The sequence below is a fragment of the Sceloporus occidentalis genome, unplaced genomic scaffold, assembly GCF_023333645.1.
Source record: "Sceloporus occidentalis isolate IW3139 unplaced genomic scaffold, rSceOcc1.0.p SCAF_1, whole genome shotgun sequence".
Taxonomy (NCBI): domain Eukaryota; kingdom Metazoa; phylum Chordata; class Lepidosauria; order Squamata; family Phrynosomatidae; genus Sceloporus; species Sceloporus occidentalis.
Genome location: NW_028316981.1, coordinates 51,868,586 through 51,893,431, shown reverse-complemented (window position 1 = coordinate 51,893,431; position 24,846 = coordinate 51,868,586). Strand labels below are relative to the sequence as shown.

Here is a 24,846-nt window from a genome sequence, read left to right as displayed (position 1 = left end):
AGTAAGGGCTGTTCGACAGTGGAACAAACTCCCTCAGAGTGCAGTGGAGTCTCCTTCTTTGGAGGTCTTTAAGCAGAGGCTGGATGGCCATCTGTCAGGGATGCTTTGATTTAGATTTCCTGCATGGCAGGGGGTTGGACTGGATGGCCCTTGGTCTCTTCCAACTCTATGATTCTATGAAAAATGAAACCCTTTACCACACAGCAACCAATACTATTAGTATATTATCCAGTGTGATGTCCATTGTTCGTTTAATATTTCTGAATAGCAGAAAGTTATTTTAAGGCCCAATTGGGAATGCACCTCTTTGCCTGATTATATGACTTCTTGGAACTTGCTAGACACAGAACATCTGCCATGTGCTGTAGTGGTTAGAGTGCTACACTGGGACTTGGGGGATTTAGATTCAAGTTCCCATTAAGACATGAAGCTCAGTGCATGTCCTCAGCCCAGACATCCTTAGTCTGACCTAAATCATGTCTTTCAAAATGTCACTCACAGCATTGATCTCTGCAGCACCCAAATTTGTTTATTTTCTGCACCTCTCTCCAGGATTCTTCATGAACCCAACAATAATTTGTTGGCATGTTGGAAACCAAAGAAAGAGTGAAACATCATTTCTAAAATTTCCATTTTCTTTTTATTGTCAAAGTAAATATATTTTATGAAGAACAAAAGAAAAAAATATACAGATTGTAACTTATGTACATTGGCTTTAAAGATATTTTTGCTTCCAATTTACACAATTTTTTCACATGTTATTAAAAGATATTTTATATAGATATGCAGTATATACAATTTTATTTACATACATTCATAGGATGTGAGATAAAAACCAGTCAATAGAAGGACGTCATTTATACTTATTTCTAGAGGACACAAGGAATGCATTCCTAGAGGAAAGTAGTGGAGCTCTTGCTCTTAACATGACAACACAGTCTCCATTTTGACCTACTAATACTAGAATTGCAGTGTTTTATTTCCCCACTTGGCTCACACAAAAAAAGAAAAAGAAAAAAGACACAAGGCATTATTGTAAAAAGAAGTTCATTGCAACCAAGTGTCATCCAAAGCAATGGAACTTAATTAGGCTGCAACTAATCCTGTCTTCCTGCTTTCAATTGGATCAAGTAATAGATAATGTCTATATTTTGCTTATAGACACTATCAGTGATAATAGAGGAGATGCAATGTCCTTTATATATCTTTTTCCTTTAAAAAGTAATTTCTTATTAACAGATTCTATTTTGCTAGAAAGCATCATACAATCAGCAAAGTACAAAAATAAAAGGAAGGAGGGGAGGAAGTGTTGCCTAACACAATAATTTTGCATCCAGCATCTGATTATATGGATTATGTATTTATTTATTTTTAATATAGATATGCATATATTCTCTTCTGAAAGCCCTTAACAGCTACCATGCCAGCTGACTAGAACACCAGATGCCCCAGTTGCATTGTTCTCTGAATAGTGGCCTATAAGGATACTCCACACCTGGGTACCGCTTGCCTCCAAAGGCTCTAAAAGTGCTTTCACAAAACATTCAACTAAGTCTTAAGTTCTCTCATCCCATGTACCAGGGACAAGGATTTAATTCCACATTGTAAACATGGGGAAATGGCACCAGCATATATTTATAGAGCCTGGAATCTTTTAAAACAACAACAACAACAACAACAACAACAATTAGATATAGTCTGCAGGGCTGCCCACAAAGTAGTTAGCTACTGGTATACTTATGATTTTAAAAGCAACGGTTTAGTTGCCCACTTCTCAAAAGTAAATGACTACCATATAATTTTTTTAAAAAAACTCTGAATACTACAATACTACATCCTCCTCCAATCTGTTTCCTTATCAGCTCAACACTCACAACAGAGCACAAAGTCAGTACTTAAGCCATTTGATATCCTTCGCCCAGTGTTAAGTGAAGCCACATCCCTGTAACTATAGGTGTAACTTGAAAGTTACAGTGGCATTGCAAAAGGGGTGAAGTTAACCCTTGTTACATTGTAACCTTAATGTAGCTATGCTTTAGTTATTGGGGACAGGAGTTAATTACAAGGTGCTCATTATTGCTACCTAGCTCTGTATATTCACCTTTTAGTCAGCAAAGATGCTGAATAATAACCATTACTGTTATGGCCTTTAGAAAACATATAAGGGCCATGTTTTTTGCCAACTATTTCAGGAATGATTCTAAGCTGAAGCCATACACAGTAAGCAAATCCTTCCATCCAGTCTTCCCACATGGTGATCAAGGGACAATGTGCTTTTGCATTGATGTCTGGGCAAGGCTCATTTCTGCAAATACATGCACATCACCTCCTCACCAGTGTTTACTCTTCTATATAGCACCATGGCCATTGTATAGTTTGGACTCCAGTGAAGGCCAGGAATCAGTACTCCTCTCCAGCATCCACCAGCCACACATGCATTGTTATCATACCATAAGTGTGATTTGAAGTTTGTGGAAACACATAGAGATTCTGCAGCAGACAAGATTCATCCCTGTGCTTGGTCTCCTGCTGAATTTCTTGGGAGAGCCCTAAAGGAAAGCCTCTGGGTTAATGGCTGGATACCTGAGGAGGTGCATCTTGAGTTGCTCCCTGCCCCCTGAAAGTTTTAGGTGGGCATTCTTCTGCACTATGTTGAAAGGTCTTCATTCATGGCAAATTCAAACTGGCTAAAAATATGGGCATTTGGGGTATGTGTGTGTGGAAGAGAAAATACTGTCATCTTCCTAGACACTCAAAATGACTTAGGATGGGAGACTGACAACTGTATTCAACATTTTGAATTGCATAGTATGAAGATAATGAACATGAGTGGGATGTACAGGATCTTGGCCTCAGGCACCATCCCTGATCTATGCCTGCAGAGAGTCCTGTAGGCTAGGGGACTGAGGGCTGAGTACTAAGGTGCAGCCCACCCCCTACACATTCACTGTACTTGTAACTGAAAACATTGCATTGTGTGGATTTATTTCACATGTAGGTCACTGAGCAAAGAACACAAATTCCTTTCTTATCTTCACCCCCCACCCCACCCCCGGTGCCAGTGTTTGATTTCAAAAATATTATTTCATTTAATTTCTGTCTTGTCTTTCTCTCATACACAGAAAATGGCAGAACAGGGTTGAATATACAGGAAAGGAGCTGGTGAATGAAGGGCAGAAACCATTGGTGGGTCTCTGGTTTTGGAAAGAATGTTATGGGTTTATGAAGTGCCTGGGAGAACCATGATTCTGATTCAAATCATCTCCAGTAAAGCTGAGTTCTGTCTGTAACCAGAATTCCAGTTAGAAAAGTAACATCCAGATTCTCCTAGGTCCTACAGTCGTCCCTCCACATTTGCAGCTTTGACTTTTGCGGAACTGATTATTCATGGATTTGATTAATATGTTCTCTCTAGGAATCTCTAGGCCCTCCTTCATGACCCTGTGGTCAACATCCACCAGATGTTGCACTGGAGGACCTTCCTAGAGAGAACACTTTTATAGGCATTTGTAGGTCCTCCAGAGCAATTCTATGGTCACTTTCTGCCAGAGGATGACCACAGACTTGTGCTGGAGGACCTAGAGATTTTTAGAGAGGTGTTCTCATGGGTAAAAAAAAAAGTGGGTTTTTCATTTGCAGTTTTTCCACTTTCAAAGGAGTCCTGAACCCTTAATCCCAGCAAATGTGGAGGGCACACTGTACATCCTCACAATGCTGGCTTGAAGATTCTGGGAGCTGTTATTCAAAAAGTAACTTTTCCAAACTCCACTGGTTGGCACACACACACACAAGCCTCCAGAATGCCTTTTTGCATTTCTTGTTTTAATAGTTGCTACCATTTCCTAGCTAATGAACCCCATTGGCACTACACTACTGCCATCTCAACAATGACAATAATAAATCAAACCCACAAAAATGAACGGAGCAGTTTCCATTTCAAAAAGAAATTTGTTTCCAAATTGGACAAATAGGCCAACGTAATATGATTTTTTTAAAAAAAAAAACCAAAACAAACAAACAAACAAACAAAAAAACCTTACAATGAACAGCCCTGTACATGAGCAAAGCCTTCAGGAATGCCAAAACTATAATTAACTAGCAGCAAGTAGCCCATAAATTATCATGGCACAGGAGAAAACATCTAAAAATAAAACACTGTAATTTTCAAAGGAAGCAGCAGCAAAGAAAAGGAAAGGAAAGGAAAGGAAGAAGGCAATGGTGGCGGGTGACAACAAAGAGGATGCATGTGTGAAGTCATGCCATCGGCTGTTAGGTGGAGACAAATAAATTATTGTGAGAGAAAGGTACTGAAGACAGAGCTGCCAGCACCTGTTCTTGGATGGACAGGTGAAAAGAAGCAGGCAGGCAAGACACATCAGTTCACTGAACGCATAGAACGGCTGCTTCTAGGAAATCGGTGGACTTTGACGTGCTTGGACAAGTGGTCACTTCGAGCAAATTTCTTCTCACACACAGGGCATTGGTAAGGCTTCACTCCAGAGTGCGATCGCCTATGTCGAGAAAGCTCGTCAGATCGTGAGAACCTGAAAGTGAAGGAGGAAAAGCTATCAGCTGTTTGCCTTCAGCTTTAGGGTGGTTATCAATACATGCAAAATAATATTTGGCACTGATATATAATGCAGGAGTTGGGAACCTTTGGCTCTCTGGGTATCTTGGAATAGAACTATCATCATGTCCTACCACTAGCAATGCGGGGGAGGTCTCATGAGAGCTGTAGACCAACATACCTGGAGGACCAATGGTTCCTCATCATTCTTACAGTTCTGTAAAATGTTTTGGTGGGAAATAAGTCTCTCAGCCTCAGTGGAAGGCAAAGGCAAACTTCCACTGAAAAAAATCCTGCCAAGTAAACCCTGTGATAGGTTTGTCTTAGGGTTACCATAGGTCAGAAATGACTTGGAAGTCATGCAAGAACTTTTTTATATGCATTATTCTAGAATCATAGAACTGGAAGAGGCCACAAGGGTTATCCAGTTCAAGTTCCTGCTGTGCAGGAACTCACAATCAAAGCCCTCCCAACAGATGGCCATTCAGCCTCTGTTTAAAAACCTCCAAGGAAAGAGATTCTACCATACTCCAAGGCAGTGTATTCTACTGTCCAACAGTTCTTACCATAAGGAAATTCTTCCTAACAACAACAACAATTTATATTTTCCCGCCTCTCCCTGTGGATTGAGGTGGGATTACAACCTAATAAAAATACAGGCAATAGTACAATCAATAATAAAATACAGACAACAACAATAATAGTCTCAAATAAAAACCTAGGCCTTATCATAATAACAGTTAAGATTACTCAGTAAACATGGTCAAAAAGAGTGGAGCATTGAAGTGGATGGCTGTCTTATACAGGGTCAGGTGGATAGGCCTGCCGGAAGAGATGTGTCTTGACTGCCTTCTTAAAACTGTCTAAGGTGGTAATGAGATGGATCTCTTCTGGCAGGTCATTCCATAATTTCAGAGCATTTAGGTGGAATCTATTTTCCTGTATTGAATTGAAAAGTTTGAATCCATTGTCCTAGTCTTTGGAGCAGGAGAAAACAAGCTTGCTCTATCCTCAATATGACATCCCTTCAAATTTTTAAATGTGGCTATCATGTCACCTCTTAACCTTCTCTTCCTAGGCTAAACACACCCAGCTAATTCATAATGCTTACGATGAACCCATAACATTATAGTACAGTAAAGACTATGAGCAGAGGACACAGTCAAAGGCTATGAAATGGTGGCTTGCCTAAGACCTCCAAGGGTATTTTTTTCAAAGAGTTATATTTTATTTGATCAATAAATTCCTTATCTTTTGTGCTGTCTACACTGACAATGGGTGGGTGGGGTGGTTAAGCACTTTACCACTGAAATAACTGCTACACTGCTTTTCAGGAGGATTTGTGTAACTTAGTGCAACAGCCTCTGAACTGAAACTGAATACCAGGGACCAAGTAGCCCCTACAAGACACCAGCAGCTACATGAGACCTGAGTACCAAAAATACACATTGTAGGATAAGTAGAGAGAATGAAGACATACATTTTTAGTTCCATTGTACTTTAAAATGCCCTAGTAATGACCAGGTTTCCATGGGTATAAATAGTAGTAAAGTGTAAATATTTCATTGTTTGGTAAGAACCTGCCTTATGAGCTTGAGCTATCTGTCAGCCTGTCTCTGGAGTTTATCGCACACGCGTTTTTAAACGATCCGAGGTCTGTACGGTAACGGAACGGAATGGATTTTATCGCACAGCCTTGTTACCGACACGTTTACAGTGCGTACCCGTTCCGTTCCGTTCGCGTAAAATGTCCCCAACGATTTGTTTCCGTCCTCCCTCTCCAGTAAACGTTATGAGAACGTAAAATCCCCCGTGTGCGATATCCTACGCGTTCCAATTCCATCCCCGTCCAGTCCCTACAGTAACGATGGTCCATCATGACATCTTTCCTATACCTGGTCCCCTTGCAAGATGTTTTAACGACTTTCATCAGTGAAAATTATAGAACATGTAGACATGTTTGTATATGAAAAAAACACAGGAAACTGTGTTTGATACCATGTAACGATCTCGGGTAGGTATGTTAGGTTTTGAATAATTGTCCCGCTGCAACAAGACAACTGAAGACCTAAAGTAAGCCATGACTTTAGGACCTAAAATGTCCAACATTTTGTGCTTTAGTTTGGTGCTGCATGTGTCCTACTGTTTGTTCTACATTTTGTCCTACATTTATTCCCTGGCAATAGTGGACTATAATGGCAACATAATGGTAGCTTTGCCTGAAATATCCAATTAATTCAGGGACAAATGAAAGAACAAAGCTATGGAGAAAATCTACCTTGTTCTTATAACATTAAAAAAAATTTTTTAACATTGATAGCTATATTTTGTCCTACTGTATGCACTAGTTTTCCGAGGACATTTACAGCAGTTCTAGATGGAGGGACATCACGTAATAGATAAATATTTCCTTTCGTTACTGTTGTGGATTTTTTTATCAGTGATTACAACACTGTAGTGGCATTACATAAAGTACCTTGAATTAATATTTCGTGTTTTGTTGTGGGATTGCCAGTTTTAAGGAGTGGTATATTGATTTCTCAGTCAGAGAACTTCCCTGCCTACGAATTCTATACACCCCTCCTTAAAACTGTCAACCCCATAATGTGACAGGAGGTGGCTGCAATGTCTCTTCCGCGTTTTTGCAGAGAGGGACAGCGACAGGGAATAAGGAGGGAAAGAGAATAACCCAAGCTCCCTTTCGAAACCGCACACCAATTTTTTCCTGAACTGCGCATGCGCAAAGACAGGGGGTGTTCGGGGCGTCATCGGGATGCGACCCGGCTGTGCGGTGAAATCCATTCACAGCGAGGTCCACAAACGACAACAGGTTGTTCTATCGAAAAGCGGAGTGCGATAGCGATCGTTCTTGTTGCGATCGCATAACGCTGACAACACTTAATGCGATAGCGTTCGTCGTCAGCCCGTTTCCTGATCTGTCCGGCTTGTAGACATGAACGGAACGGGAAAACTGTAAGTGCGATAAGGTCCTCTGTCTCATACACACAATCAGTGCTAATTGTGAATTTCTGTCAGAAGAAAAATGACTCTGTGTTTAATGGCAGTTTGTTATTCCTTGCCACTACAGCTCTATTATATCCTAAATATCTGGGATTAAGTCACCATCACACTACATTTTTATACTTTAACTATTGTGGCTGCCTCATGTGGGATTCTGGGGCTTGTAGTTTAGTGAGAGCTAAGAGCTCTCTGGCTGAAAATTTTAAATGCCCCTCTCTAAACTGCAAATCCCATGATTCCATATGAGGCAGCTATAGCAGTTAGAATAATAGCACTATAGCACTGTAGAGTGATATTACTCTGCAGATGTAAGACACACACACACAATGTTTTCTTCAGAAGGAATCTGTTAAACCTAGCCCCATTTCCAACTGCAAACATCTCCACATCCATCATAGTTCTGCTTCCCATGTACGTTCCTCAGCAATGGATATAATTCATACATTTGGCTTGCAAACACTGCTGTCCGTCACTCTTTCTCGTAGACAGTGGCTAAAGTCAGTTGAAGGCTTGGTCCCAGAAACAGCTAGCAAGCAAAAGCCTGCTTTGATAGCTCCCCCTTCTCATTATATTTAAAAAATAACTTTCTCTAGGGATTGAGGTGCTCATGTGCAGTGCCTTGTTTTCCCCTTGCAATGGCAACTGTAGGAATCTGGAGACAATTCTCCAAAATGTTTGGTGAGACATAATCCTTGGCCTGTTAGCAACAGAACCAGCTGTCTGCCCTCAAAGGTACTTAAAAGCATCTGTTTCATATCTATTGAAGCTATTTTAGAACATGAGGAGACACTATAATGGCATGCTGCATTATCAGCAATATTTTGATCAAAATAGAGCTCAATTAAATGGATATAATACAGACAGGGAGGAAAAGGTGACTCTGCTAAACTGGAAAAATTAAGCCCTGAACGTCTTATGTTCAGGGATAGGCAACCTGGTGGTCTTCTGATGTCCTTGACTACAAGTTCCATAATCCCTGACCATTGAGCATACTGGTTGCATATGAAGTTGTAATTCAAATCCATCTGGAAGACAGGAGGTGCTCTATTCCTAATTTACAGTAATCTCCAAACACAAAGAACAATACAGTCACTTCTGCTGCTACTTGACCTTGAAGCCTCTACCATTCCATCGAAGGAAGGAAAGAGCTGTATGTCGAGAAGCCACAGCAAAAACTGGAAAAAGCTTTTGTACCTTTCATTATTGCATATAAGAGGGAATTTCAGCATGAGTTGCTTGTCATACTACCAGGTAACAAGCAACACCTGCTGAAATTCCCCTTTCTACACAAACTATAAATGTGTAGGAACTAGTTCTAGTTTTCAGTCTGACAACCCTATCAACCCTGTCTGGAAGTGTTATTCTTTTTATTGCAGCTCCCCAAATCCCCAAAGCAGCATGGTCATTGCCTATACTAGTTAGGGGAGTCTAGGACATGCTGTTCAAAAATAACCAGCCCCAAGAAAATATTTTAGACCCTGAGCATTGCCCTGCCATTTGCTCAGTTATGGAAAGCTTCAGCATGTCTTTATATCCATTCTTTTTAGAAGTACATCTTTTTAATTTTAAAGCTTTTAAAAAAGCCATGGGCACCCAACTCTTGCTAAAACTCCTCTGGAAAATCTAAGTGTTTCTGACACACCACATAAAATACTGTCCCTTTGAACAGTGGTGTCACAAAATGGGTGTCAGCCAGAACAGTAGTAAAGATTGGCACAAAGAAGAATTCCAAAGAAATGTGGTCAGCTGTTTGTTTATAGTAAATAAATTAAGTCATGGTCATTTAATACTATGTGTGTGTGTATGTGTGCCTTCAGGTTGTCTGTCAACCCCATGATTTTCGTAGGATTTTCTTAGGCAAGAAATGCTCAGAGGTGGTTTGCCATTTCCTTTCTCTGAATTGTAGCCTACGGTACATGGTATTCCTTGGCAGTCTCCCATCCAAGTACTAACTAGGGCTGACCCCACTAAGCTTCCAAAATCAGGTAGAATCTAGTGCCTTTAGGGTATTTAGGCCCCATTTAATACCAACTGAAAAGAGAGAAGAAATCTATACTATGTGTTTGGAAGATTATGGTTTTTCCAAATGGGAAGAGAATGTCATTTTTTCTCAACAAAAAGGTGGGTCTTCTCATTATGAAAACTGGGAAGGAGTGTGCTACCAATCATTTGTTGAATTTGGGATTTATTTCTGTTTCTGTTTTAACTTGCCTCTTCAATATCAAGGCAGGCCAAAGCTCCCAGTTTTTGACCTCAATATAATTCCAAGTATTTAAAGTTAACTAAACAAGGATTTCATTGTCTGTGCAAATGATCTGATATTTATTTCATAAACTTGAGCAAAGTGAGAAACACTAAGTCCGCTGGAACCTGTTTTTATCATGAGCAAAATAAGGAAAGGAGATGTACATATCCAAAACATGTGCTATCGGAGCCATGGAAAACAACATGAGTTAATCTGATAAAAATATGTTTTGCATCATAGCCAAGCCTGCAGTTGATCAGGTAACAATATTGCTATGCTCTTGGCCTGCTTGCTTGGAAAGATCAGCTTACCATACCCACACCAAAAAAATATCAGCGCTCTTTATGGGTTTACAGAAACAAGAAGAAGAAAAACCTATAGGTTGGAACATAACAATTCTGTGGGTTCATATGTAAAATTATTTTACATCAGCACTCTTGTGACTGTTTTACAAACTTGTATTTCTTCAGTTTGGCTTGCCATTATATAGTGTAGTTTTGTGTACAACATCTCTGTAATGATGCAACAGAGCTCAACTGCTCCATAGACACATAGTTCTTACGAAAGCAAGCAGCAGGTTTTTTTAACTCACTGTTTACTCTGGAAAAAGGCCTCCAGAACTTTCCATTAGGATTGTTACTATAGTCTTAAGGAGCACCTGAAAGCAAACTGTGGACCACCATGGAAAACTGTACTGTTTAAGAGAGACTACACAAGCACAAAACGCGATTGTGGTGTAGCGGCTTCTTCTGGAATTCTTTTTAGAGCACCTGGTATTCCTTGGTGGTCTCCCATTTAAGTACTAAGCAGGGCTGACTCTGCTTAGCTTCCAAGATCAGACAGGATCTGGTGCCATTAGGTTAGTTAGGCTCTAGCAGGACATTAACAAGAGCAATAGCCAAGCTCATATCCAAAAAATCTATATGCAGAAAACCCCCAGAATAATGGCTACCTAAATTCCAATATGCCCTAAAAGTAGCCATGAATAACTAGTGTTGCCATGTCAGGACTGTCCCAAGCTAAGAGATATCTGGTCCAAAACTTGAGACCTAGGGATGACTCTTTCTGATATCATAGGAAACGGGCCCTGATTATGTTACATGGGTAATATTACAAGGGATAATCCCTGGTCATTAAGCACGAGATATTAAGCATCATCACAGTTGCACAAACATTTAATTTTTAAATAGGAAACATGTCTATATGGGTGTATCCCCTCTGCATGATAACTAGAGAAGAGGACCCTTAGATCTGAGAACCCCGGAATAACCCAGAAACATACATAGAGTCTTTTGAAGGAACAGCCGATATATGTTACATTCCAAGGCTTATTATCAACAAAATTCAGGTGTCACATCCTAAAATATTAAGGATGGGTGTTAAATGTCAATGCCATAGTTGAAATGCCAAGCACCAAATTAGGTATTTGCATGAGACCTAAGTTCAAGTAGGTGAACAATTCCAAATTCCAAAATTGATTTTTGAATATAAAGTCAGTTTGGGTGTTAACAGATTTTTCTACCAATATCTTTCATAATGATAAGCCCACAACTCTTTTCTATTTAGTTATTTGCCTAGTTAAGTGCTTCCTCCTGAGTTGTGGTAACATTTAGCTGTCTTGCTGTCCATTTCTATTGTAGGCATTAATATATTTATAAAGGAGATTTTCTGCAAATGAATTATATCAGATTTAAAAGGCTACCTCTCTTGGGATGCAGATGGGATGTGAGCATTTGCTGTGATGGAGCTCATTGTCAAGATCACTCAGCTGCAGCATCATTCATGTTGCGTGATCAAAAGTTTCAGAAATCATGGAAAATCATTTCCTCCTAGGGAAGATATTTCTCGTCTGCCTGCAGGTCTTGTCTGACTGTGCAAAGCAATCAGCTAATTTATCTTGTAGAATCTCATAACATAACAATAGTAACAAAAACCATCAACATAACTGAAAATGAATCATCTCTGGACTCAGCACGTCAGCTTACCCAGCTCCATGGTGAGTTTACATGCCTGCTATGGAACATATTCATGGGGGTGAATGTGGTAGAAGGCCCACAATAGCATATCCACTAAAAATACTGGGAGTTTTTTCTTATGGAGAAAAGGTCAGATGCAAAAAGCACTCCTTGAGACACTGCTTCTCCAAAAAAGTAGAGTGAAAACGCTTTTTGTTTTCCAAAAAGCTAGTTTCAACCATTCTCTTACCAATGAGGTGTCAAGTAGTTTCATCAGAAGAAAAGAAATGCCCTGGAATTCTAATAGTATATTTTGCACCTATCAGCTTTATCTTTCCTTTGTTTTGGTCAATCACCAAAAGTATTGAAGGATATTCCTCAAACCAGCATTGTAGGCTTCTTCTTCTTCCTTTAAATTTAAATTTTATGTATAGCACTGTGCAATCTACAGCGCTATATAAAATAATAATAATAATAATAATAATAATAATACATTATTACTTCTTAGATCAGGGGTTCCCAACCTGGGGGTCGTGTGACCCCTTCTTGGGGGTCGCCAGGTTGGGATTTCCCCCTGCCTCCCCCTCCTCCCTTTTTCCCTGCGGGTGCCGGCACTAGTCACCTCCTCCCCTTCCCTTCTCCTTCCGGGCGCCCTCCAGGGCACCCGTGAGGAGAAGGCGAGGGGGCTGGGGTCGCCTCTTCCCCTTGCCCTCTCCCCGCGGGTGCCCTCCAAGGCACCCAGGAGAAGGTGAAAGGGACGGGACTTCAAGCCCCAGCGGCCTTTGCGACTGGAAGTCCCGCCCCTTCTTCCCTGGTGGCCTCCCTGATTGGTTGGGAGACTGGGAAGGGGCGGGGCATACGGCCGCAAAACCCGCTGCGGCGTGTAGGCAGTCGAAAGTCCCACCCCTTCCTCGCCTCACAACCAATGAGGGAGGTCACGGGCGGGACTTTCGCCCGGAATGGGGGTCGCGGCCCAACAAAGGTTGGGAACCGCTGTCCTAGTTGGTGTGTTTTTTTCCCTAGGAAGTTTTTTTTACAGATTAGACAAATAAGGAATATTATTCAGATCATAACTGTTATTTGTTAATTTTTGTTTTTGTTTCTATCGGTATATGTTAATGTATATAGGTATAAAAGTTTGTTATTGTTCTGTTTCATATGTTTTTTAAAAATGTTCAATAAAATAAAAAAAAGATATTACAAGCAATTTCTAATATAATAAAGCTACAATTACAAAAAGTAGGGAAACAGAAAATACATTACCTCCCCCTCCAATTTTTTTTAAAAACACGCACACATGCACAGAAAAACAAGTGAAACATGGAGGTGAAACAGACAGGCGAGATGACGTAGATTCTGGACACTTTGGACAGGTGCCAATTAAACAACACACACTCTAAAGCAGCCAGAAGCTGTACAAAAGCCACGCTCCAGTCCTTAGGATCAGAGCAAAAAAGGATCTGGGATAGTCTGACCAATGGCAGCGCCAGTTGGCCCCTGCATCCACAGCCCCCTTGGGAGTGGGCCATGTGGACAGCGGGGTACTGAGCTGCTTCTGGCTGTAGCAGACTTGGGCTGCTCTTTCGAGCCTGTCTGTTCCAGGCCAATGATTTCCAACTTTCTTATCAATGGTTATATATGTTCTGTAGTCTAACCTCCTCTATTACAAAATGTCTCATACTTCTACTTATTATTTACTCTTATTAATATTCATAACCCACATATATATGGGTTATTGTACTAGATTAATTATCCATATTACTCAATTTTTACAAAGACAAAAAATTCTCCATTTTACAAATATCACCAATAATACTCCCCCTCATTGATATCTTATCCATATCACCTAACCCACGAATTCCAACATCAGTCCACTGACACTGCAATCATCATTGTAGGCTTCTGTGTCCTCCCTTCCTTCCTTGCCCTCTCCTCTTATCTGTGTAGAAGGGGATGCAGAGCTAACGGACCGCCCCCCCCCCCAAAAAAAAAAACCAAGTTACCATCCTGGGCATGCTTTTGGGGCAACAGTTTTCTCAATAACATCTTGGATGGAGTGGCCTGGAACCCACTTGGTGTTAAATAATAAATAAATAAAGTTTTTATTTATATACCGCCCTTCCATCAGATCAGGGCGGTTTACAGCAATTAAAACACAATACAATAATAAACAATTTAAACCATAGCATAATTACAGAAAGCATAAAAACAAAAGGCCCCAGGTTAGCCAGTCCCGTTGCCAGTGCGGCGGAGAAGGCCTATAGGACCTATTCAGGGAATGCGGTCCGGAACAGAAAGGTCTTTAGGTCCCGTCTGAATTGGGCCAGGGAGGTAGCTGAGCGGAGCTCTATGGGCAGCGTGTTCCAAAGGGCCGGGGCGGCGATGGAAAATGTCCTCCTAGTAGTGGAGACCAATCTCGCCCCGGGAATCCTAAGTAATTGCTGCCCAGATGTTCTGAGGGTGCGGGGCGGAGAGTATGGGGAGAGGCGGTCCTTCAGGTATCCTGGGCCCAAGCCATTTAGGGCTTTATAGGTCATCACCAACACCTTATATTGCGCCCGGAAGCGAATGGGCAGCCAATGGAGATCTTTTAATACCGGTGTTATATGGCTGGCCCTGGACGTACCAGTGACCAGCCTGGCTGCCATGTTCTGCACCATTTGAAGCTTCCGGGTTTGGTATAAGGGTTGCCCCATGTAGAGTACATTGCAGAAATCCAATCTCGAGGTTACCAGGGCGTGTACCACAATTTCAAGGTCCCTCTGGGCCAGGTATGGGCGCAGCTGGCGAATAAGCCGAAGCTGATGACAGGTGCTTTTGACCGTCGCATTCACCTGAGCAGTCAGGCGAAGGGACGAGTCAAGAAGCACCCCCAGACTGCGCACGGAGTCCTTCACAGGGAGCGTGACCCCGTTCAGGACAGGTGGAACCACCGCCATTCCTGGACCAGGGGAACCTATCACGAGTACCTCCGTTTTCTCTGGATTCAGCTTGAGTCGGTTTTCCCTCATCCAGCCCATTACTGACTCCAGACAGGCCACGAGAGGAGAGACGCCATCCTCAGTCACTGCATCAGTCGGAGACATAGAGAAGATTATTTGGGTGTCATCAGCGTACTGATAACCCCGCGCCCCATGTCTCCGGATGATCTCTCCCAGCGGTTTCATGTAAATGTTAAATAGCATGGGAGACAGAATGGCTCCTTGAGGGACCCCAGTTTTAAGGGCCCTCTCGTCGGAGCACACGTCTCCCAGCTGCACCATCTGGGACCTCCTGGAGAGGTAGGACCGGAACCACTGGAGCGCAGTGCCCCCGATTCCCACCTCTGCCAGGCGCCCCAGAAGGATACCATGGTCTATGGTATCGAAAGCCGCTGAGATGTCCAAGAGCACCAACAGGGACACGCTCCCCGTCGATGCCCAGACGGAGATCATCGACCAAGGCGACCATGGCCGTCTCAACCCCGTAACCCGCCCGAAAGCCAGTTTGACATGGGTCCAGATAATCCGTTTCATCCAAGACCCCCTGAAGCTGGATTGCAACCGCCCTCTCGATCACCTTCCCCAGAAATGGCAGCAGTGATACTGGCCGATAATTGTTATACACCAGGGGGTCGAGGGAGGGCTTTTTCAATAAAGGTTTTACTATGGCCAATTTCAGATCGGATGGAAATTGCCCTTCCCTCAGAGATGTATTAATAATCCAGCGTAACAATAACGTTACAGCCGGACCCCCCTGGGCTGCTAGCCACGAGGGACAGGGATCGAGAGAGCAGGTTGTCTTCCGAACACTTCCGAGGATCTTGTCCACATCATCGGTACTTACCAACTCAAACCGATCCAGTTTAATAAAGTCCACGGAGGTCCTGGATACCTCTACTCTAGGTTCTGCCTGAATGTCGGCGTTGACTTTCGCTTATCCGAGAAGTTTTATCCGCGAAGAAGTTGTTAAATTGGTCGCAGCAGCCCTTAGAAGGTTCAAGGATCTGGTTCAGGGCGGGAGGGAGCTGAGTTAGCTCCCTGACCACCCTGAACAACTCTGCTGGACGCGACTCCGCGGACGCGATGCGAGCACCATAGAACGAATTCTTTGCTGCTCGTATCGCCTCTCCGTAGTCCTCTAACAGTTGGGCTAGGAGAGTCTTGTCGGCTAAGCGAAGGTGTTTCCGCCAACGGTACTCTAGCCGTCGCAGCTCCCGCTTCCTTGCCCGGAGATCTTCCGTATACCAGGGCTTACGTTTGGAAGCGGGTCTGAGAGGGCGCTTAGGAGCGATACTGTATATAGCCCTCGAGAGACCGGTATTCCAAATACCAGTCAGGGCATCAACAGAGTCGCCGTCACTTCCAACCATGTGTCCCTCTAGGGCTTCCTGGAACCTTTTGGGTTCCATTAGCCTTCGAGGGTGGACCATCCTAATGGGTCCACCACCCCCGGGAGGGATCTGGGTAGAGACCTTGACTTTCGCCTCAACCAGGAAATGATCCGTCCATGGCAGGGGGGAAATATTAGATATTTCCACCCACGGATTTTCCGCATCAGAACAGAAGACCAGATCGAGAGTATTACCCGCACAATGCGTAGGACCCAGAATCAGCTGGGACAGGCCCATGGCCGCCATGGTATCCATGAATTCACGAGCTGCACCGGATGGAACATAGCTGGCCATGAGGGAATTGTTGAAGTCGCCCAGGACAAGTAGCCTGGGCGTCTCCAGCATCAGCTCAGCGACCAGCTGTGTCAGCTCGTTAAGGGAGTCCGTTAGCGCACGGGGTGGCCGATACACCAACAGAATCCCTAGATTGTCCCTAGCTTTTAGGGTCAGGTAAATACACTCGATATAGGACGTCTGTCAGATGTGGTTCCTGGTGAGGGACACGGTGTTCCTATGTATCAAGGCCACACACACCCCCGCCCACCTAACCTGGGCTGGTCCTTCACCGAGAACCCGGCAGGCAGGGCCTGAGCCCACACAGCATCACCTTCAGGCCCAAGCCAGGTCTCGGTAATGCAAGCCAGATCACAACTTCGGTCCTCCAATAGATCATGGAGGATGTGGGTCTTGTTGTTAATTGATCTGGCGTTGCACAGGAGCAGCGACAGGGTTTGTGGCACGGTTGGAGTGACCCTCAGGTCCCTTGGGTTGGGAGAGGGACAGGAAGGGGAGATAGATATGAGGCATCGATCTCTCCTTCCCCTGGAACGCAAGTCCCTCCTCCCACCGCCATACCTCCACCTGCCCCACACAACCTCAATAGGAGCTCCGCTCAAGGTGATGTTATCCCCTTCCTCCCCAGCCCATACATCCCCCGCGTCCATAACCTCCCCCCACCCTACACCAGCAATTTAAAGAGCAGAGGTTAGCCACCACAGGCATCCTCTGCTCTAGGCTAACCCACCACCTCTCAAGCCCAGCAAAAACTGTGCAGCTGCACAGTTGCGGAGTCCCGCTGCGGTGCTCCTTCAGTCCGTGGGCGGCACTCCCGGGGCGGTGCGCAGATGCGCACCTCCGACACCCCGGGAGGAGGCCGCCCGGCAGAGGTGTTTACTTTGGAAGTCCTGATGTGGCTCTTTAAAGAAAATTGGCAAAATTAAAGAAATTCTCAGGAATGTAGGAAACTGAGTGTTTTGTTCTTTGGGTAAAAAACCATAGCTCAGCTGCAAAGCACATGCTTTGCATGAAGAAAGTCCAGGGCCCAGGCTCAGTTCCCACATCTACTGAGAAAGATTCTCATCTGAAACTATGGAAAGCCACTGCCAGATAATATGTAGATGCACCAGTGGTCTAATTATGTTTAAGGTAGCTTCCTATATTCCTTAGACGTTTAATAGTGGTATAGAAACATGTCAAACATCCAGGATATTAAAGCAACACAAACAAACCCAGACCAGCTTTAAGGCTGAGAATCATGTGCTCCTCCAGACACTGTTGGACTGTAACTCCCAGCAACCATAGTCAATACAGTCAGTGCTATGAAATGTTGGGAACGGCACGTTTGAAAGATCTGGAGAGCTGTATCATTCCCATTCTTGTATTAAAATGTGTCCTCCCTCTTACTTTCAATTCAAAAAAGCAGGAAGTCCCCTCTCCAACTCTTTGGTTTTCTTTCATTTATACAGGCAGCCCTCCATATCACAGATTTTTTTATCCATGGATTCAAGCATCCACAGATTGAAAATATTCTAAACAAATATAAATTCCACATAGCAAATCTTGATTTTGCAATTGTATACTGTATATGGAACACCATTTTACTCTCCATTGTATTTAATGGAACTTGAGCAGCCACAGATTTTGGTATCCTTGCGGGGTGAAGGATGTCCTGGAAGCAAACCCCAGTGGATACCAAAGACCCACTGTTTAGACAGCATTTACACAGCCTGTCCCTACCTAGGTAGGGTAATAGCACTGTTGTTGTGCATTTTTTTAAATGGAGGTGCAAACCCTGTATGGGAGGTAGCAGCAATCTGAGTACTTTTTCTTTTTAATTTCAGCCTCCAGACTATTGAGAAAGATTTAAAAAACAGTAGCTACACCCATAACTGTTATGTTCCCATTTATATATCTACTAGGGAAACATTAGTTAATTGTTCTTGAAAACATCAACAGCCTTAAATGTATTTGCTCAGGGGAAGAAATCCTGCCCATGTTGGCAGAAAGAAAAAAGGAAAAGGGCTAAGAGGAAAAATACCAGAAGTATCTTGGGCTTGTATGTTCGTTTGGGATGATAACGAAAACTGGAAAAGAACAGGAAAGAACAGAGGCTCCAGATGTACTCAGCACAGTCATGTGAGGTCCCACTCTCTCTCTGAACCTCTGAAAAGTAAACACGTTCCACTGATAAAAAAGAGAGCAGTATAATTCCAGGCTCCCTTGGCTCTAGCTGCTTGCCAATCTGACTTTGATGTTCAAAAACATGCAGCAAGTGCTGGAATCCCTGACTTATGACTTATCCTAGCAATAGGTAATACTTGAAGGAAACAAGGTCTTTGGGAAATTTGTAGCTACCTCTCTCTTTCCCTTTTAGGAACAAATCCCAAATGGAAAGGTCTGGTTTGACATAACTATAGCTTCAGAACTAAGGTAGGTTTAGATCTTCCACTTTAAGATTTCCGAAGTGCACATCAGGAAAGACTGGGATTAGCTTCCAAGACAAACTTCTTGTCAAAATGACAGAGCGTCTTTGTATTCAGTTCAATTAATCCTTAACCTAAGAGCAATGCTTATATTACCTGAGTTGGCTGATGTGTGTATTTAGCTGCTTGCATAAGTGGTCGGCTCGCCAAAAGAGGAGGAAGGCGGACACAGAAGATTGTCAATCACCTTTCAGGAACAGGGATTTCTGGTTTCAGAACAATCACTGCTCAATAGAAATTGATCTGCACGTCTCCCACAAATCCCTCTCAACATACTGACTATGTTAAAGCCATTCAATGGCTGGATCAATTGGGGCAGCATAAAGATCAAAGGAGGTCCTGATTCACAGGATTCTGTTGTTTCTTGGTTAAACAACTCTGCCGAATGATATTATTCAGTTCCTATACCACTTAAGACTCATACATCACAACCACAAAACAGCCAAAGTTCTAGCAATAGCAAGTACATTTCTATACCGCTTATCAGTGCACTTAAGCACTCCCTAAGCGGTTTACAAAGTGTAAGCTAATTGCCCCCAACAATCTGGGTACTCATTTTAGCGACCTTGGAAGGATGCAAGCCTGAGTCGAGCTTGAGCCCTTTTGCTGTTATTGAACTCACAACCTTGCGGTTTGTGAGTGGCTGCAGTACAGGCATTTAACCACTGTGCCACCAGTGCAGTGTTAGATGGTTGATGCCTCTCCGCCTGATGCCCTCTTCTCTGCTGCTTTGGCAGACCTGGGCAGACAGTAGAAGAGATGGACATCTGTCATTTTCTGCACTGCAGGGAAATGTATGCAACGTACCCTCAAGCTTTTCATATAGAAGGATCCTTAGAAATTTTGTGCACACTTGTGCGGAAATGGTGCAGTGCCTCTCCACCTTAGAATGGTAAAGAAGGAACTGCAGAGACTTGTAGAGCAGCAGCATTTTTATTAACTTTAATCTTAGAAAGATTTCTTTCTCAGTTGAGTAAGGTGGAACCATCTGTATGTAGATTCACTGAATGAAATCTACCTCGGCCCAGAAAGTCCCTTTGCAACAGCAGAGGCTCTCATTTGGCTTAGAAACTATAAGATTAATCCATCTCTTTTTAGATGACCCATTGCATTATCACCATTTGGCTTCTTGATGCTTTCACTCATATCTTCCCTGCTTCGCTTTAATTCCCTGGAAATTAGGGACATCACAACAGTGTGTTGTTATAATATATATGAAGTACCTCTTTAGAAGGACTGTAGAACAACAACAACAAAAAAGAATTCAGATCCCCTGGCAAAATCATTTTTGCCAGCATTTTAAAAAAATGCATCCCACTTTTCTGAAATATGTGTGTATTTGTGCCTTCAAGTCACCTGTTGACTTATAGTGACCCCATGAATTGCACAGGGTTTCCTTAGGCAAAGTATACTCAGAAGTGGTTTACCAATTCCTTCCTCTTACATATAACCTACAGCAACTGGTATTTGTTGGAAATTTAGCCATACTTTAACTAGTACCTCTTCTGTTTTATACTTCATTTTCAGCAACTATCCACAGAAAAATCTAAGCAGCTAAGAACAGTCATTTACTGAAAACCCGCAAAACCCTCTTGCTCAAAATGCTCTAAACTTGTTCTGAAACTTGGCAGACTTGATTCCACTAGAAGGGGCAACTCTCCCTGAAGAGTTCATCTGATTCTGCCAATAATCTTTTAAGTTATTGGAATTCCCTCTTAAAAAAATAAATAAATGTAAAGTCACATACAGTATTGTAGTTAAAAAAGCGAACACCCCCCCCCCAAAAAAAAAACACCTATTTCTTTGAAATTTGACCTCTTACTCTAAAGGACTGGTCCTCCTGCAGTTTCTGTCCAATTCTGATTTTGGGGGGGGGGGGGGGGAACTATTCCTCTGTATTGATTCCCAACATGGTTGATACAGGGCAAGAAGATTCAGATTTCAAAATCTGACTCAAGATTCAAATTTGAATCAAGAGGCCTCTGAACTAATTCAAGCCAAACTGGCCTGTTATCTGCATTGGAAAACTGGGATCTGAACCAAATCTTGTGATCAGTACACAACATTATTTCCCTTGAGAACTTGAAAGCAGACAAATGATGAGATATATTTTAAATAACCCCTTCCTGCCTTGGAGAAGTACATGTGTATGCATGAATGTGTGTGTATGCGCACGCATGCACGCGCACTCAAACACTCATGCACAGATATAATAAATAAATAATAAAAGCTAGTAAGAATTCTAGAATTACTATTTCCCCCCTGCAAGATAACATTTGTATTCCCATCACAGTAGTGAAGCACAGTTGGTGTCAGTTACTTTTGATGCATGGAACAATTGCAAGCTAAAAGACCTTTAACAGGCCAGATTTGGAAAAGCATACTAACTTTTATGTAGGCCATCAATGAGAATGAGCATTGTGCCATTCACTGAACACAGATTTCCTCAGAGCTGGACATGGGAATTCACATAAAAGTTTTTTTAAAAAGTAATAATACAACCAATTTGCTAACTCTGCTTATAGAAACATAGGGGCTGTACAGATCGGCACTTTGTGCTGGCCTGTATGTGTGGTGAGGGCTGAGCGTCCTCACACTCTGAGCCCTCACCGCACTGCCCAGGCATCATCTCGGCACACGCCCATCCATATAGCACGCACCATGTTGATGCAGAAGAGGCGTCATGATGTCGCACTGTGGTGCTTATGGAGTAGCTTCTTTTTGCTCCCTAGAGGGAGCAGATTGGTGCCACTGTGTGCGGCTGCTGTGGCACCAATCTGGGGCAAAAAGGGGCAGCATCCCACTGCCCATCTGTACAGCCCCATGGTAAACAGACTTATACCACATCATATATGTGACCCATTAGTGTCATATGTGCCAACTGGCTGCCATTCTCCAGTGTCTCAACCAGTGTCTCAACCACAGACCTTTCCCTTCACCTGCTCCTTCTTGGGCAAGGAATATTCAGAAGTGGTTTGGCCAGCTCCTCCTCTGACATATAGCCTACAGCAGAGACTAAATACAAGACTTTCTGCATGTAGAGTTCTATGACTGCTTTCTAGCTAGTTTGTTGTGGGTCTTCAAATCATTTCTGATTTGTGGCAACCCTAAAGCAAACCTATCACAGGGGGATTTGACAAGATTTAATCATAGAATCATAGAATTGTAGAGTTGGAAGAGACCACTAGGGCCATCCAGTCCAACCCCCTGCCATGCAGGAAATCCAAATCAAAGCATCCCTGACAGATGGCCATCCAGCCTCTGTTTAAAGACCTCCAAGGAAGGAGACTCTATCACCCTCCGAGGGAGTGCATTCCATTGTCGAACAGCCCTTACTGTCAGGAAGTTCCTCCTAATGTTCAGGTGGAATCTCTTTTCCTGTAGCTTGCATCCATTGTTCCGGGTCCTGTTTTCTGGAGCAGCAGAAAACAAGCTTGCTCCCTCTTCAATATGACATCCTTTCAAATATTTAAACAGGGCTATCATATCACCTCTTAACCTTCTTTTCTCCAGGCTAAACATCCCCAGCTCCCTGAGTCGTTCCTCATAGGGCATGGTTTCCAGACCCTTCACCATTTTTGTCGCCCTCCTTTGGACACGCTCCAGTTTCTCAATGTCCTTTTTGAATTGTGGTGCCCAGAACTGGACACAATATTCTAGGTGGGGCCTGACCAGAGCAGAATACAGTGGCACTATTACTTCTCTTGATCTAGACACTATACTTCTATTGATGCAGCCTAAAATAGCATTGGCCTTTTTAGCTGCCGCATCACACTGTTCACTCATGTTCAACTTGTGGTCTACTTGGACTCCTAGATCCCTTTCACACGTAGTTTCATTCAGCCAGGTGTCACCCATCCTATATCTGTGCATTTTATTTTTCCGCCCTAAGTGCAATACCTTACATTTCTCTGTGTTGAATTTCATTTTGTTAGCTTTGGCCCAGAGGAGATTTGCTATCACTTTCCTCTTAGGGGGAGAGAGAGAGTGAATTGGCCAAGGTTACCCACTGGGTTTCCTTGGTCTGGTCTCTTAGAATTCCAGTTCAACACTCAAACCACTCCATTATGTTAGTTCACCAGTAGGTAATGATAATTTACTTTGGTACTGCTTACAGAGAGTAAGTTGCAATTGGATAATCACAGTACAAATACCAATGCTTCCTCCAAACTAAATTTCTCTTTTAGGAAAAGAAATGCCATTTTAGTTTTTCAAAAAGGCATCTGTATCATTAAAAGCCAAAAGGTTGCTTTATTTAATCCACAGATGGTCCTGGGATGATCTAACTTTAAGAAAATGTGTTCATTACTAATAATAACCAAGTACTGGACAAAAATGTTTGTTTATAAATTGGGAATAAGAAACTTCAGTGGGTCCAGGGCCCACATGGACTTTTAAAGAATATTCCCCACATGGACAGAAATACATTTCTGATTTTGGAAAATCCTTTTAAGAAAATGTTAAACAGTGAGAGAGAGAGAGAGAGAGAGAGAGAGAGAGAGAGAGAGAGAGAGTGAGTGAGAGAGAGAGAGAGAGAGAGAGAGAGAGAGAGAGAGAGAGAGAGAGGCCATCCCTACCAGAAAAGGCAATCCTCTCTCTCTCTCTCTCTCTCTCAGAAAAGGGGTGTTAAAGCATGTCATAGGGAACAGAAACAGACTTGCAGATCCACATGTTATAAATGAATTTTGTTTACAGTTGCTAGTTGAGAAATGAGGAGGAGAGTATAATAGTATTATGAGATGTAGCATCTAGCCATCATCTTCCAGTACTAACCTCCATCCACAACCAGGCCATGTGCATGCAAAAGGCTTTTCTCCTGTGTGCCTTCTCAGGTGGGCCTTTAAATGACTGCTTTTGGTATACATCTTGGTACATCCAGGGAAAGTACATTTGTGCATTTTAATAAGTTCTGCTGCTGGGTTTTTTTGAAATTTTTGACCCATGATGACCCCAGTTTGACCCTGGATTGTACCTCCCGGACCAAGAGGTTTTGCTGCTATAGGAACCGGGGCTATGCGGACAAATTTGGAAGATGAGTTCAAGTTAGATGACTGAACAAGCTGTGGCACAAGTGCAAATGTTTGCCCTTGGATGTTGACCAGGAGCTGTGCAATTTTAATATTCTCTTGAACTGGCCCTTGTGAACTAGGACTCGTGTTTGATTGCTGTTTAACTTCTACTGGTTGGATTTGGAGCATGACTGGAATCCCTCCATCAAGGGATGCTGTTCCATTTGATGCATGGCTATCTTCCATCGTGCCATTTGACTGTTCACTTTTACTGTCTTTTAAACTGCTACTGGGCACGATCTGGTCTTTTTGCTGTATGGAAGCCACAGTTATCTGGCTACAAGCTCTCATGTCTTTGGTCTCACTTTTAGGCCCATCCTTGAGATCTGTCTCCATGTTCTCTTCCAGAAACTCCTCTATCTCCTCAAGGGTGGGCTGGAATGGTCCAGCATCATCCATCTCCACCATAAATTCAGGCATCCGAAAATGTTCATCCTTCACAATGGGCTGAAATCTCCTTTTGTCCCACCAGGAGGCATGGCCATTCCCCAAGGATGCCTGGGACAACAAGTAGTCCAAGATACTGTCCTGACTCTCGGTGCTCGATGAGCTCCCATAGCTTGAACCAAGAACCTGGGAATCAGGGCTGGAGCATGAGCAAAAGCTGGAAGAATCACTGTCATCTTCAGACAAGGGAGAGGGCAGCATTTGGTATGACCTTCCAATTGCCGTCATGTCCCCAAAGTATCCAATCGAAGGCCTGGTGGATGAAAAAGATTCATCCGCAGGAAGCAGGTGATCCACCATTCCGGGATAATCTCTTTATGTGTATCCCACCGGCATGTACCACACGAACGAAAGCCTAAATATGGGAAACACAAACACTGGCAGTCAGAAGTCAGGCTTAATCATTCA

The 24,846-nt window shown here is 43.0% G+C and overlaps 1 protein-coding gene across 1 annotated transcript in view; it reads right to left on the bottom strand.

Moving 5' to 3' along the window:
- Positions 1–651: 651 nt before the first annotated feature.
- KLF15 (KLF transcription factor 15) overlaps positions 652–24,846 on the bottom strand; it is a 38,939-nt gene continuing 14,744 nt past the window's right edge. The window contains exons 2-3 of the mRNA XM_089521135.1: positions 23,696–24,793; positions 652–4,544 (exon numbers count right to left, since the gene is read on the bottom strand). Coding sequence (XP_089377261.1) covers positions 4,376–4,544; positions 23,696–24,738 — 1,212 coding nt within the window. The 5' untranslated portion in view covers positions 24,739–24,793 and the 3' untranslated portion in view covers positions 652–4,375. The remainder of the gene's footprint in view (positions 4,545–23,695; positions 24,794–24,846) is intronic.